General features: G+C 45.8%; 1 protein-coding gene across 6 annotated transcripts in view; it reads left to right on the plus strand.

Annotated features, from left to right (window-relative positions):
• mak (male germ cell-associated kinase) overlaps positions 1-15,036 on the plus strand; it is a 417,670-nt gene that overhangs the window by 250,445 nt on the left and 152,189 nt on the right. For all 6 annotated transcript variants that reach the window (XM_068058371.1, XM_068058408.1, XM_068058377.1 and 3 more), the window contains one exon: positions 11,169-11,368. In XM_068058371.1, coding sequence (XP_067914472.1) covers positions 11,169-11,368 — 200 coding nt within the window. The remainder of the gene's footprint in view (positions 1-11,168; positions 11,369-15,036) is intronic.

Consider the following 15,036-nt stretch of genomic DNA (forward strand, 5'->3'; position numbering starts at 1 on the left):
TAAATGCATGCAAGGATCCACGGAGGTGACTGTATCTGTGCTGGTGGATGGTGCACTTTAAGATGTGAGAGTGCTTCTTCGGAGCTTTGCTGCCCCTCTTGGACCAGTGATGGTGAGGGAGGAGGTCTCCTCGGCTCGACGTCTGCACCTGTGAGAGACAAAGAGATCTTGAAAGCTAGCCTTGCAGAGCAGAAGCCTGTGCAGTACTGAGGCTTCCCAATGCAACTCAGTATTCGGCATGCTGTCGGAAAGGGTGGAGTGGAATACATCCCCTTAATAAACGCATTGCCCTCTCTAACCACCATCTCCATTATGAGTGCCCATCTTGCCATGGCCGACTTCCTGGTGGTCTGTGATCCTGGCTATTTCCATGACTCCCTCCTCCATGGGTATGATGACTTGAAGGTAGGGAACACTTCCACCCATTTGGCATTGTGTGCATTATGTGCCTGTTTCCTCTGCAGGGACAAACGAGGTAAGGCATTGCTGTCCTCTGGCCAATGGCAGCTGCTGCTATTCATTAGCAGGTGCATGTATCAGTGGTTACAGGTCCAGTGAGGTACTACTGTTCTAAGTCATTCTGAGAGGTCAGTAAGTGCCCTGGGCACACACCCCTCCCATGTTCAGGAGTAGCATGCACCCTGTGGCTTCTCAGCTGGTGTCTCGGCTGGAGGGTGAATGCCCAGAGACCTGTCCTGAGGGTTGGGGGTAGCATTGATCTTGCCAGAGCGTATCAGGTCATCTCTGTAATGGCTATCAGGTCATATATATTTATTTTAATCTGTGCTAACAATTTTGTTACAAATGCTGCGCGCATGTACGAAAAGGTTTGATTTGATTTTTGATTTAGAGATACAGCACTGAAACAGGCCCTTCGGCCCACCGAGTCTGTGCCGACCATCAACCACCCATTTATACTAATCCTACAGTAATCCCATATTCCTACCACATCCCCACCTATCCCTATATTTCCCTACCACCTACCTATACTAGGGGCAATTTATAATGGCCAATTAACCTATCAACCTGCAAGTCTTTGACATGTGGGAACAAACCGGAGCACCCGGAGGAAACCCATGCAGACACAGGGAGAACTTGCAAACTCCACACAGGCAGTACCCAGAATTGAACCCGGGTCACTGGAGCTGTGAGGCTGCGGTGCTAACCACTGCGTCACTGTGCCGCCCAAATATATAAGAAGTATATAAGAAGAAATAAATACAGTGTATAAGAAAGGTACTGCAATAGCCATGGGTGACTTTAATCTACATTTAGATTGGACGAATCAGATTGGCAAAGGTAGCCTGGAAAATGAGTTCATAGAGTGTATTCAGGACAGTTTCTTAGAACAGTACCTTCTAGAGCCAACTAGGGAGCAGGCTATTCTATACCTGGTAGTATGCAGTGAGACAGGATTAATCAATAATCTCATGGTAAAGGAGCCTCCAGGTGATAGAATTTCATGTTCAGTTTGAAGGGGAGAAGTGTGGGTCTAAGACTAGTGTTTTAAACCTAAATAAAGGTAATTACAAGGGTATGAAGGCAGAGCTAGCTAAAGTGAACTTGGAAACTAGGTTAAAAGGTAGGACAGTAGCAATGCAGTGGCAGGCTTTTAAGGAGATTTTTAATAACTCTCAGCAAAATTAATCCCAGTGAGAAAGAAAGATTCTTTGAAGGAGGCATCGTCTAAACAAGGAAGTTAAGTTTAGTGATACAGCACTGAAACAGGCCCTTCGGCCCACCGAGTCTGTGCCGACCATCAACCACCCATTTATACTAATCCTACACTAATTCCATATTCCTACCACATCCCCACCTGTCCCTATATATTTCCCTACCGCCTACCTATACAAGGGGCAATTTGTAATGGCCAATTAACCTATCAATCTGCAAGTCTTTGGCGTGTGGGAGGAAACCGGAGCACCCGGAGGAAACCCACGCAGACACAGGGAGAACTTGCAAACTCCGCATAGGCAGTACCCAGAATCGAACCCGGGTCCCTGGAGCTGTGAGGCTGCGGTGCTATATACTGCGCCACTATGCTACTAATGATAGTATCAAATTAAAAGAAACACTACAAATCTGCAAAGATCAGTGGTAGGTCAGAAGATTGGACAGATTTTAAGACCCAGCAAAGAATGACAATAAAAAATTAACAGGGAGAAACTAGAGTATGAGAGAAAACTAGAGAGTAATATAAAAGTAAGAGTTTCTACAAGTATTTAAATAGGAAAAGAGTAATTAAAGCTAATTAAAACATACTTGACCTCGTCCTCACCAATCTGCTTGCCGCAAATGCTTCTGTCCATGACAGTATTGGTAGGAGTGACCACCGCGCAGTCCTTGTGGAGACGAAGTCCCGCCTTCACATTGAGGATACTGTCCATCGTGTTGTGTGGCACTACCACCGTGCTAAATGGGATAGATTTCGAACAGATCTAGCAATGCAAAACTGGGCATCCATAAGGCGCTGTGGGCCATCAGCAGCAGCAGAATTGTACTCAACCACAATCTGTAACCTAATGGCCCGGCATAACCCCCACTCTACCATTACCATCAAGCCAGGAGACCAACCCTGGTTCATGGAAGAGTGCAGGAGGGCATGCCAGGAGCAGCATCAGGCATACCTCAAAATGAGGTGTCAACCTGGTGAAGCTGCAACACAGCACTATCTGCGTGCCAAACTGCGTAAGCAGCATGCGATAGACAGAGCTAAGCGATCCCGTAATCAACGGATCAGATCTAAGCTCTGCAGTCCTGCCACATCCAGCTGTGAATGGTGGTGGACAATTAAACAACTAACTGGAGGAGGTGGCTCCACAAATATCCCCATCCTCAATGATGGGGGAGCCCAGCACATCAGTGCGAAAGATAAGGCTGAAGCATTTGCAACAATCTTCAGCCAGAAGTGCCGAGTTGATGATCCATCTCGGCCTCCTCCTGAAGTCCCCAGCATCACAGATGCCAGACTTCAGCCAATTCGATTCACTCCGTGTGATATCAAGAACCGACTGAAGGCACTGGATACTGCAAAAGCTATGGGCCCTGACAATATTCCGGCAATAATACTGAAGACCTGTGCTCCAGAACTTGCAGCGCTCCTAGCCAAGCTGTTCCAGTACAGCTACAACACCATCATCTACCCTGCAATGTGGAAAATTGCCCAGGTATGTCCTGTACACAAAAAGGACAAGTCCAACCCAGCCAGTTACCACCCCATCAGCCGACTCTCAATCATCAGTAAAGTGATGGAAGGTGTCATCAACAGTGCCATCAAGTGGCACTTGCTGAGCAATAACCTGCTCAGTGACGCTCAGTTTGGGTTCCGCCAGGGCCACTCAGCTCCTGACCTCATTACAGCCTTGGTTCATACATGGATAAAAGAGCTGAACTCAAGAGGTGAGGTGAGAGTGACTGCCCTTGACATCAAGGCAGCATTTGACCGAGTATGGCATCAAGGAACCCTAGCAAAACTGAGGTCAATGGGAATCAGGGGGAAAGCCCTCCGCTGGCTGGAGTCATACCTAGCGCAAAGGAAGATGGTTGTGGTTGTTGGAGGTCAATCATCTGAGCTCCAGGACATCACTGCAGGAGTTCCTCAGGGTAGTGTCCTAGGCCCAATCATCTTCAGCTGCTTCATCAATGACCGACCTTCAATCATAAGGTCAGAAGTGGAGATGTTCGCTGATGGTTGCACAATGTTCAGCACCATTCGTGACTCCTCAGACACTGAAGCACTCCGTGTAGAAATGCAGCAAGACCTGGACAATATCCAGGCTTGGGCTGATAAGTGGCAAGTAACATTCGCGCCACAGACGTGCCAGGCAATGACCATCTCCAACAAGAGAGAATCAAACCATCTCCCCTTGACATTCAACAGCATTACCATCGCTGAATCCCCCACTATTAACATCCTAGGGGCCACCATTGACCAGAAACTGAACTGGAATAGCCATATAAATACCGTGGCTACAATAGCAGGTCAGAGGCTGGGAATCCTGAGGCGAGTAACTCACCTCCTGACTCCCCAAAGCCTGTCCACCATCTACAAGGCACAAGTCAGGAGTGTGATGGAATACTCTCCACTTGCCTGGATGGGTGCAGCTCCAACAACACTCAAGAAGCTTGACACTATCCAGGACAAAGCAGCCCGCTTGATTGGCACCCCATCTACAAACATTCACTCCTTCCACTACCAACGCACAGTGGCAGCAGTGTGTACCATCTACAAGATGCACTGCAGCAATGCACCAAGGCCTCTTAGACAGCACCTTCCAAACCAGCGACCTCTACCAACTAGATGGACAAGGCAGCAAATGCATGGGAACACCACCACCTGCAAGTTCCCCTCCAAGTCACACACCATCCTGACTTGGAACTATATCGCCGTTCCTTCACTGGCGCTGGGTCAAAATCCTGGAACTCCCTTCCCACCAGCACTGTGGGTGTACCTACCCCAAATTGACTGCAGCGGTTCAAGAAGGCAGCTCACCACCACCTTCTCAAGGGCAATTAGGGATGGGCAATAAATGCTGGCCTAGCCAGCGACGCCCACATCCCTGAATGAATTTTTAAAAAGTGTTGTTTCTCTAGAGAGTGAGTCTGGGGAATTGATAATGGAAAGCAAGGAAATGGCAGAGGGTTTGAACAGGTATTTTGTGCCTGTTTTCACTGTGGAAGACTTAGAAAACTTCCCAAAGAGACTTGAAAAATCAAGAGGTGAAAGGGAGGGAGGAACTTAAAATAATCACCATCACCAGGGAAAAGGTGCTGAGAAAACTATTAGACCTAAAGACTGACAAGTCCCCAGGACCAAACCTAGGGTCTAAAAAGAAGTGGTTGCAGAGATAGTAGAGGCTTTGGCTATAATTTTCCAAAATTCCTTTGATTCTGGAAGGGTCCCAAGGATTGGAAAATAGCAAATGTAACACCTTTATTCAAGAAAGGAGGGGGATAGAAAGCAGGAAACTATAGGCCAGTTAGCCTAACATCTGTCACAGGAAAATTGCTGGAATCCATTATTAAGGAGATTATAACAGGATACTTAAAAAATCATAATGGGATCAGACAGAGTCACCATGGTTTTCTGAAAGGGAAATCATGTTTAACTAATTTATTAGAGTTCTTTGAGGAAGTAACAAGCAAGGTAAGCATGTCCCTGTCAGACAGGGAAGGGATGGTCATGTGAGGGAACCGTGGTTGACAAGAGAGGTTGAGAGTCTTGTTAGGAAGAAGAAGGATGCGTATATAAGGTTGAGGAAAAAGGGCACAGGCATAGCTCTGGAGGGATACAAGATGGCCAGGAAGGATCTGAAGAAAGGGATTAGGAGAGCTAAGAGAGGGCATGAAAAATGCTTGGCGGGTAGGATAAAAGAAAACCCCAAGGCCTTTTACGCGTATGTCAGAAATATGAGGATGACTAGGGGGACCGTAGGTCCGGTCAAGGACAATAGCGGGAGACTGTGTGTTGAGCCGGAAGAGATAAGTGAGGTTTTGAATGAGTACTTCTCTTCGGTATTTACGAATGAGAAGGGGTGTATTACTGAAGAGGACGGTGTGAAACAGACTGGTAAGCTCGAGGAAGTGCTCGTTAGGAGGGAAGATGTGTTGGGGTTTTTGAATAACTTGAAGATAGACAAGTCTCCCGGGCCTGACGGGGTATATCCAAGGATGTTATGGGAAGCAAGGGATGAAATTGCAGAGCCGCTGGCAATGATCTTTTCATCTTCTCTGTTGACGGGGGTGGTACCAGGTGATTGGAGGGTGGCAAATGTTGTGCCCCTGTTCAAGAAAGGGAATAGGAACAACCCTGGGAATTACAGACCAGTTAGTCTTACTTCGGTGGTAGGCAAGTTGATGGAAAAGGTGCTGAGGGATAGGATTTCTGAGCATCTGGAAAGACACTGCTTGATTCGGGACAGTCAGCACGGTTTTGTGAGGGGTAGGTCTTGCCTCACAAGCCTGATTGAATTCTTTGAGCAGGTGACCAAGCAAGTGGATGAGGGTAAACCAGTGGATGTGGTGTACATGGATTTTAGTAAGGCATTTGATAAGGTCCCCCATGGTAGACTTATGGAGAAAGTCAGGAGGCATGGGATAGTGGGGAATGTGGCCAGTTGGATTAAGAATTGGCTAACTGATAGAAGGCAGAGAGTGGTCTTAGATGGTAAATACTCAGCCTGGAGCCCAGTTACCAGTGGCGTGCCACAGGGATCAGTTCTGGGTCCTCTCCTGTTTGTGATTTTTATTAACGACTTGGATGAGGAAGTCGAAGGGTGGGTCAGTAAATTTGCAGATGATACAAAGGTTGGTGGAGTTGTGGATACCGAGGAGGGCTATTGTCGTCTGCAAAGGGACTTGGATAGGTTGCAGTGCTGGGCTGAAAAGTGGCAGATGGAGTTTAACCCTGAAAAGTGTGAGGTCGTCCATTTTGGAAGGACAAACACGAATGCAAAATACTGGGTTAACGGTAGGGTTCTTGGGCATGTGGAGGAGCAGAGAGACCTTGGGGTCTATGTGCATAGATCGTTGAAAGTTGCAACTCAAGTGGATAGGGCTGTGAAGAAGGCATATGGGGTGTTAGCGTTCATTAGCAGAGGGATTGAATTTAAGAGCCGTGAGGTGATGATGCAGCTGTACAGGACCTTGGTAAGGCCTCATTTGGAGTACTGTGTGCAGTTCTGGTCGCCTCATTTTAGGAAGGATGTGGAAGCCTTGGAGAGGGTGCAGAGGAGATTTACCAGGATGTTGCCTGGAATGGAGAATAAGTCTTACGAGGAAAGGCTGAACATTCTAGGCCTCTTCTCATTAGAACGGAGAAGGATGAGGGGTGACATGATAGAGGTTTATAAGATGATCAGGGGAATAGATAGGGTAGACAGTCAGAAACTTTTTCCCCGGGTGGAGCAAAGCGTTACAAGGGGTCATAAATTTAAGGTGAAGGGTGGGAGATATAAGGGGGATGTCAGGGGAAGGTTCTTTACCCAGAGAGTGGTCGGGGCATGGAATGCCTTGCCTGGGGAAGTTGTTGAGTCAGAAACTTTAGGGACTTTCAAACGGCTTTTAGATAGGTATATGGATAAAGGAGAATGATGGGGTATAGATTAAATTGTCCTTGACAGAGGACAAAGGATCGGCACAACATCGTGGGCCGAAGGGCCTGTTCTGTGCTGTATTTTTCTATGTTCTATTTTCTAAGGTGGATAAAGGAGAACCTGCAGTTGTGGTGTACTTAGATTTCCAAAAGGCATTTGATAAGGTGCCACATCAAATGTTACTTCACGATAAGAGTACATGGTGTAGGGGGTAACATATTCGCATGGACTGGTTAACTAACAGGAAGCAGAGAGTAGGGATAAATGGGTCTTTTTTAGGTTGGCAAGCTGTAACTAGTGGAGTGCTACAGGGATCAGTGCTGGGGTCTCAGCTATTTAGAATCTATATCAATGACTTAGATGAAGGGTCCAAATGTATGGTAGCTAAATTTGCCGATGACACCAAGATGGGAAGGAAAGTAAGTTGTCAAGAGGAGGTAAAGAGTCTACAAAAGGATATAGATAGGTTAAGTGAGTAGGAAAAAATTTATCAGATGCAGTATAATGTGGGAAAATATGAACTTCTCCCCTTTGGCAGGAAGAATAGAAAAGCTGTATTTTATTTAAATGGAGAGAGATTGCAGAACTCAGTGGTACAGAGGGATCTGGGTGTCCTGATACATGAATCACAAAAAGTTAGTATGCAGGTACAGTAAGTGATTAGGAAGGCAAATGGAATGTTGTTGTTTATTGCAAGGTGATTCGAGTATAAAAGTAGGGAAGTTTTACTGCAGCTGTACAGGACCTTGGTGAGACCGTATCTAGAGTACTCTGTACGGTTTTGGTTTCTTTATTTGAAAAAGGATATCATTGCGTTAGAAGCAGTTCAGAGAAGGTTTACTCGACTAATTCCAGGGATGAAGGGCTTTTCTTATGAAGAAAGGTTGAACAAGTTGGGCCTAAACCATTGGAGTTTAGAAGAATGAGAGGAGATCTTATTGAAACATATAAGATCCTGAGGGGACTTGATAAGTGGATACTAGAAGAATGTTTCCTCTAATGGGGGAGACTAGAAATAGGGGGCACAGTTTAAGAATAAGAGGTCTCCCTTTTAAAACAGAGATGAGGAGATTTTTTTTTCTCAAAGGGTCGTTAGTCTGTGGAATTCTCTTCCACAGAAAGCAGTGGAGGCTGGGTGATTGAATTTATTCAAGGCTGAGTTAAATAGATAATCAAAGGAGTCAAGGGTTATGGGGGGCAGACAGGAAAGTGGAGTTGAGACCACAACCAGATCAGCCATGATCTTATCAAATGACAGAGCAGGCTCGAAGGGCTGAATGGCCTACTCCTGCTCCTAGGTCCTATGTTCCTATGTACACTGGATCCATCTTCTTCTGACGACACTTCTTTTGCTGAGTGTAGCTGCGATGTCCATCCATGCCTGTTTTGTCCTTCTGCCACCATCCAGGAAGAGGACCTCCCTTCTCTCCCACAAAGCCTCCAGCCTCCAGTCCGCCTCTGAAAATCGATGGGCTGCCCTCCCCCAGGTTCCAGGCTTTTGGCTCTGCTGTGACATTGCGGAGTTTAAGTCTTCTGTGATCTTTCACTCTGCAATAAAAGCAGTGAAATGGCAGCCACAGTAATGGTTGCCGTGGTCAGTTTAAATCAGACACACAATTAAGTTGCCCTGCCTCCGTTCCCGCCCCTATGGCCATTAATTGGCTGCCAAATCCATCTCTATAGCAATTAACGGGTCGCTCCTATGAAACTCAGGGCTCATTACTGTTTCCCGCAGTGACGGGTTCAGTTCCCAGAAATGGTCCCAACTTCTGTTTCCTGCCCCTGCAGTGAAAATCCAGCCCAGAGTGTGTTTGCATCTGTGGGGAAGAGCAAAACTACAGACCATCAATATAAGATAGTCACCAATAAATCAAATAGGTAATTCAGAAGAGACGAATGAGAATACGGAACTCACTACCACAGGGAGTGGTTGAGGTGAACAGTGCTGTTGCATTTAAAGGAGGCAAGATGAGCATTTAGGGCAGAGGGGATTAAAGGGTTGTGCTGATAGAGTTAGATGAGGAAGGATTGGAGGAGGCACGAGTGGAGCATAAACACCGGCATGTTCGGCCATACTGTCTGATTCCGTGCTCTAATATTCATTGTTTAAATAGTTCTGCCATGCTTCAGAGATTGACAGTAGCCAGAGAGTAGGCAAGCTGAGGAATAGTGAAGGGTTGGGTTAGGAATTATGGGGGGCAATGTACCCGATTGGGAAGAAATTAAGGCGGACATGACTGGGTGACAGGAAGAGGAGGAGACAGGATAGAAGGGGTCAAGAGAAGAGAAAAATAGACTATTATAACTAATGGACTTGACCCAAAATGACAGCCAAAATGTACACATGAATTGACACAAAGGGAATTCAGGTTACATAGATTTGGGTAGCCATATTACATAGCCTGTTACCTTCTCACTGAGCCCAAGCCAGCTGAGAGTTCTGTGCGCCTACTAAAGGTCCTAATCTTGCAGTGGGAATTCATTAACTTTCTGAAAATGTCTAGTTGTCACTGAAGAATGTTTTAAAAATTTTGGCAGCCTTTTATCTTTGAGGTATTCCCATGCCCCATGGAATACCACTCTGGAAGTAGGTATATAGTGGGGTTCCCCAGGGGTGGGTATTGGGACCACTGCTTTCTTGATCTATGTTAATGACCTAGACATGGGCATGCAGGGCACAATTTCAAAATTTGTAGATGTCACAAAACTTGGAAGTATTGTGAACTGTGAGGAGGATAGTGATAGACTTCAAGAGGACATAGACAGGCTAATGGAATGGGCAGACGCGTGGCAGGTGAAATTTAATGCAGAGAAGTATGAAGTGATTCATTTTGGTAGGAAGAATAAGGAGACGTAATATAAAATAGAGGTTACAATTCTAAAGGTGTTGGAGGAGCAGAGGGACCTGGAGGTCTATGTGCACAAATCATTGAAGGTAGTAGGGCAGGTTGACAAAGCAGTTAATAAAGTATACAGGATCCCGGGCTTTATAAATAGGGCCTAGAGTACAAAAGCAAGGAAATTATGAATCTTTATAAAATTCTAGTTCGGCCTCAACTGAAGTGTCCAATTCTGGGCACCCCACTTTAGGAAGGATGTGAAGGAATTAGAGAGGGTGCAGAAACGATTTGCAAGAAAGGTTCTAGGAATGTGGAACTTCAGTTAGGTAGATAGATTAGAGAAACTGGAACTGTTCTTTTCAGAGAAGAGAAGATTAAGAGAAGATTTGATTGTGGTTTTAAAAATCATGAGGGGCCTGACAGAGTAGATAGGGAGAAACTGTTCTGTCGGCAGAAGGATTGAGAACCAGAGGACACCGATTTAAGGTGATTGGCAAAAGAAGCAACAGTGCCACAAGGAAAACCTTTCTTACACAGCAAGTGGTTAGGATCTGGAATGCATTTCCTGAGAGTGTGGCAGAGGCAGATTCAATTGAGGCTTTCAAAAGAGAATTGGATAGAGAAAAAATTTGTAGGGCTATGGGTAAAAGGCAGGGGAGTGGGACGAGGTAAATGGCTCTTCCAGGGAGCCGACACAGACATGACAAACCAAATGGTCTGTGCTGTAACCATTCTATGATTCTATGATTTTTTATGCTAGCAGTCAAGTAGACAACTCTTGCTATATCATAGTGCAAGCCTCCCAATCCTGTTATGGCAATGACTCCATCCCCACAATTTTGGAGGGGATCTATGACTCAGGTTGCAGATTGATAGGAGTTCCATTCCACTGCACTTTTGTTGACAAGCTTGGCACTTCCCTAAATTTCAGGACCTTAATGTCCATATTGATTCCATTGGCAACTCAGGTTAACTCATGAATTATATGCTATGAAATTTAATACAATGTCATTGAAGACCCTGCTGATTTTTTTTTAGATCTTAAGGCCAGTGAAACACAGGAGTATCTGCCAGCATTATTTCTTCTTTTCCCTCCCAACTGAACAAAAATGATTCATATGATCCGATATTATGAGGTGAAGTCATAAATAGTTGTTTGTAGTTATTAAAGTAACTTTATTTTTCTCTTGCAAGTAAGTATTGAAGATAACTTACTTTTTTTCCTTCCAAAAAGAATCAAATGCAGAAGCCAGCAAGAGGAAGTGAAAATAATGTTATGGGTTTCAAAAGTGGCAGACGGCGCTGGGGTCAAACTGCACTGGGAACTATGGACAGTTGGGATGATTTTGATAATTCTGACTTTGGAGTGACCTATTCAAAAAAACCTAGTATGATAACAGTGAAGGAGAAATCCAGTGATGATTCTCTTCAAAGGTGAGTCAATTAATATATCCTTTTTTTTCATTCTGAGAGATTGGTTGATTTTCTGAAATATGTCACAATGATGTGTAAAAAAAACATCCATTGTTTTAGTGTTCCACGATAACTTTGTTTTAAGGCAGTGACCAATTTTTATAAATAGTGGTGATGTTAAATGACAAGGTGTCATTAACTTTAAGGATCTTGTAATTCAGATGAAAGGACAAATTTTGGACCTGAAGACCAGCATCTATCTACATATTCAATAATTGGAATATTTAAAATTACTGAATTCAGGTTCAAAATTTATGATTGGGCTAATATTTTGAGTTGACTAGCAGTTGAGCGCTAATGTTACTAATATTCTAAATTTTATTTGGTTTAACTCGCAAAGCTCTTAATGGGGGTTAATAGGAATACCCACTCGTGCACACTGACATAACAAGACTGTTAAATATTCTATAATTGACTGAACACAATTAGAACAGATTGGCTCCTTTGTCAGTCGACTCACCAATGTGGTGAAAAAACAGCATTCCACATCTTCCTTGTGCGAGGATGCAGCCATTCAGAACTTTCTTGAGCCATCTGAAGCCCCTTATGCAGGATTGCGAGGCCAGCATCAACTTCCCATCTGGATGAGATAGCGTTTGATCCAAAGATCTGTTTTATGATGCTTCTTCAATGGACAAGTCTTCAGGCAACTGTCTGAAATCTGCAGACAGAAATGGGTGATCATTCATACGAAGATCATGCACTTTATAGTAAACATTAACGTGAATGTAATTGTGACAGCACGATTTATCTTGGCCATGTGTTGTTGGTATATTTCACAATTGTGGTGACATTACGAGGAAAACACAGAAACATGGTAGGAAGCGGTAGGCAGTGGCATAGTGGTATTATCACTGGACTAGTAACCCAGAGACCCAGGATATTTCTCTGGGGACATGGGTTCAAATCCCACCACAGCAGAAGGCAGAATTTGAATTTAATTAATAAATCTGGAATTAAAAGCTAATCGAATGGTGACCATGAAACCATTGTCGATTGTTGTAAAAACCCATCTGGTTCACTAATGTCCTTTAGGGAAGGAAATCTGCTGTCCTTACCCGGTCTGGCCTACATGTGACTCCAGACCCACAGCAATGTGGTTAACTCTTACATGCCCTCTGAAATGGTCCAGCAAGCCACTCAGTTGTATCTAATCGCTACAAAGTCTATAAAAAGGAATGAAACCGGACGGACCACCGGGCATCGACCTCGGCACCGGAAACGACAACGGCAAACCCAGCCCTGTCGACCCTGAAAAGTCCTCCTTACTAACATCTGGGGGCTTGTGCCAAAGTTGGGAGAGCTGTCCCACAGACTAGTCAGGCAACAGCCTGACATAGTCATACTCACGGAATCATACCTTACAGACAATGTCCCAGACACTGCCATCACCATCCCCTGGTATGTCCTGTCCCACCGGCAGGACAGACCCACCAGAGGTGGTGGCACAGTGGTATACAGTAGGGAGGGAGTTGCCCTGGGAGTCCTCAACATCGACTCCGGACCCCATGAAGTCTCATGGCATCAGGTCAAACATGGGCAAGGTAACCTCCTACTGATTACCACCTATCACCCTCCCTCAGCTGATGACTCAGTACTCCTCCATGTTGAACACCACTTGGAGGAAGCACTGAGGGTGGCAAGGGCACAAAATGTACTCTGGGTGGGGAGTTCAACGTCCATCACCAAGAGTGGCTTGGTAGCACCACTACTGACCGAGCTGGCAGAGTCCTAAAGGACATAGCTGCTAGACTGGGTCTGCGGCAGGTGGTGGGGGAACCAACACGAGCGAAAAACATACCTGACCTCGTCCTCACCAATCTGCCTGCCGCAGATGCTTCTGTCCATGACAGTATTGGTAGGAGTGACCACTGCACAGTACTTGTGGAGACGAAGTCCTGCCTTCACATTGAGGATACCGTCCATCGTGTTGTGTGGCACTATCACCGTGCTAAATGGGATAGATTTTGAAGAGATCTAGCAATGCAAAACTGGGCATCCATGAGGCGCTGTGGGCCATCAGCAGCAACAGAATTGTACTCCGGGGCGGCACAGTGGCGCAGTGGTTAGCACCACAGCCTCACAGCTCCAGTGACCCGGGTTCAATTCTGGGTACTGCCTGTGTGGAGTTTGCAAGTTCTCCCTGTGTCTGCGTGGGTTTCCTCCGGGTGCTCCGGTTTCCTCCCACATACCAAAGACTTGCAGGTTGATAGGTAAATTGGCCATTAGCAATTGCCCCTAGTATAGGTAGGTGATAAGGAAATATAGGGACAGGTGGGGATGAGGTAGGAATATGGAATTAGTGTAGGATTAGTATAAATGGGTGGTTGATTGTCGGCACAGACTCGGTGGGCCGAAGGGCCTGTTTCAGTGCTGTATCTCTAAACTAAACTAAACTACTCATCCACAATCTGTAACCTCATGGCCTGGCATATCCCCCACTCTACCATTACTATCAAGCCAGGAGACAAACCCTGGTTCAATGAAGAATGCAGGAGGGCATGCCAGGAGCAGCACCAGGCATACCTCAAAATGAGGTGTCAACCTGGTGAAGCTACAACCCAGGACTACTTGCATGCCAAACTGCGTAAGCAGCATGCGATAGACAGAGCTAAGCGATCCCATAACCAATGGATCAGATCTAAGCTCTGTAGTCCTGCCACATCCAGCTTTGAATAGTGGTGGACAATTAAACAACTAACTGGAGGAGGTGGCTCCACAAATATCCCCATCCTCAATGATGGAGAGCCCAGCACATCAGTGCGAAAGATAAGGCTGAAGCATTTGCAACAATCTTCAGCCAGAAGTGCCGAGTTGATGATCCATCTCGGCCTCCTCCTGAAGTCCCCAGCATCACAGATGCCAGACTTCAGCCAATTCGATTCACTCCGTGTGATATCAAGAAACGACTGAAGGCACTGGATACTGCAAAGGTTATGGGCCCTGACAATATTCCGGCAATAGTACTGAAGACCTGTGCTCCAGAACTTGCAGCGCGCCTAGCCAAGCTGTTCCAGTACAGCTACAACACTGGCATCTACCCTGCAATGTGGAAAATTGCCCAGGTATGTCCTGTACACAAAAAGCAGGACAAGTCCAACCCGGCCAATTACCGCCCCATCAGCCTCCTCTCAATCATCAGTAAAGTGATGGAAGGTGTCATCAACAGTGCCATCAAGCGGCACTTGCTGAGCAATAACCTGCTCAGTGACGCTGAGTTTGGGTTCCGCCAGGCCACTCAGCTCCTGACCTCATTACAGCCTTGGTTCATACATGGACAAAAGAGCTGAACTCAAGAGGTGAGGTGAGAGTGACTGCCCTTGACATCAAGGCAGCATTTGACCGAGTATGGCATCAAGGAGCCCTAGCAAAACTGAGGTCATTGGGAATCAGGGGAAAACCCTCCGCTGGCTGGAGTCATACCTAGCGCAAAGGAAAATGGTTGTGGTTGTTGGAGGTCAGTCATCTGAGCTCCAGGACATCACTGCAGGAGTTCCTCAGCGTAGTGCCGTAGGCCCAACCATCTTCAGCTGCTTCATTAATGATCTTCCTTCAATCATAAGGTCAGAAGTGGGGATGTTCGCTGATGATTGCACAATGTTCAGCACCATTTGTGACTCCTCAGACAC

Source organism: Heterodontus francisci, chromosome 2, assembly GCF_036365525.1.
Source record: "Heterodontus francisci isolate sHetFra1 chromosome 2, sHetFra1.hap1, whole genome shotgun sequence".
Taxonomy (NCBI): domain Eukaryota; kingdom Metazoa; phylum Chordata; class Chondrichthyes; order Heterodontiformes; family Heterodontidae; genus Heterodontus; species Heterodontus francisci.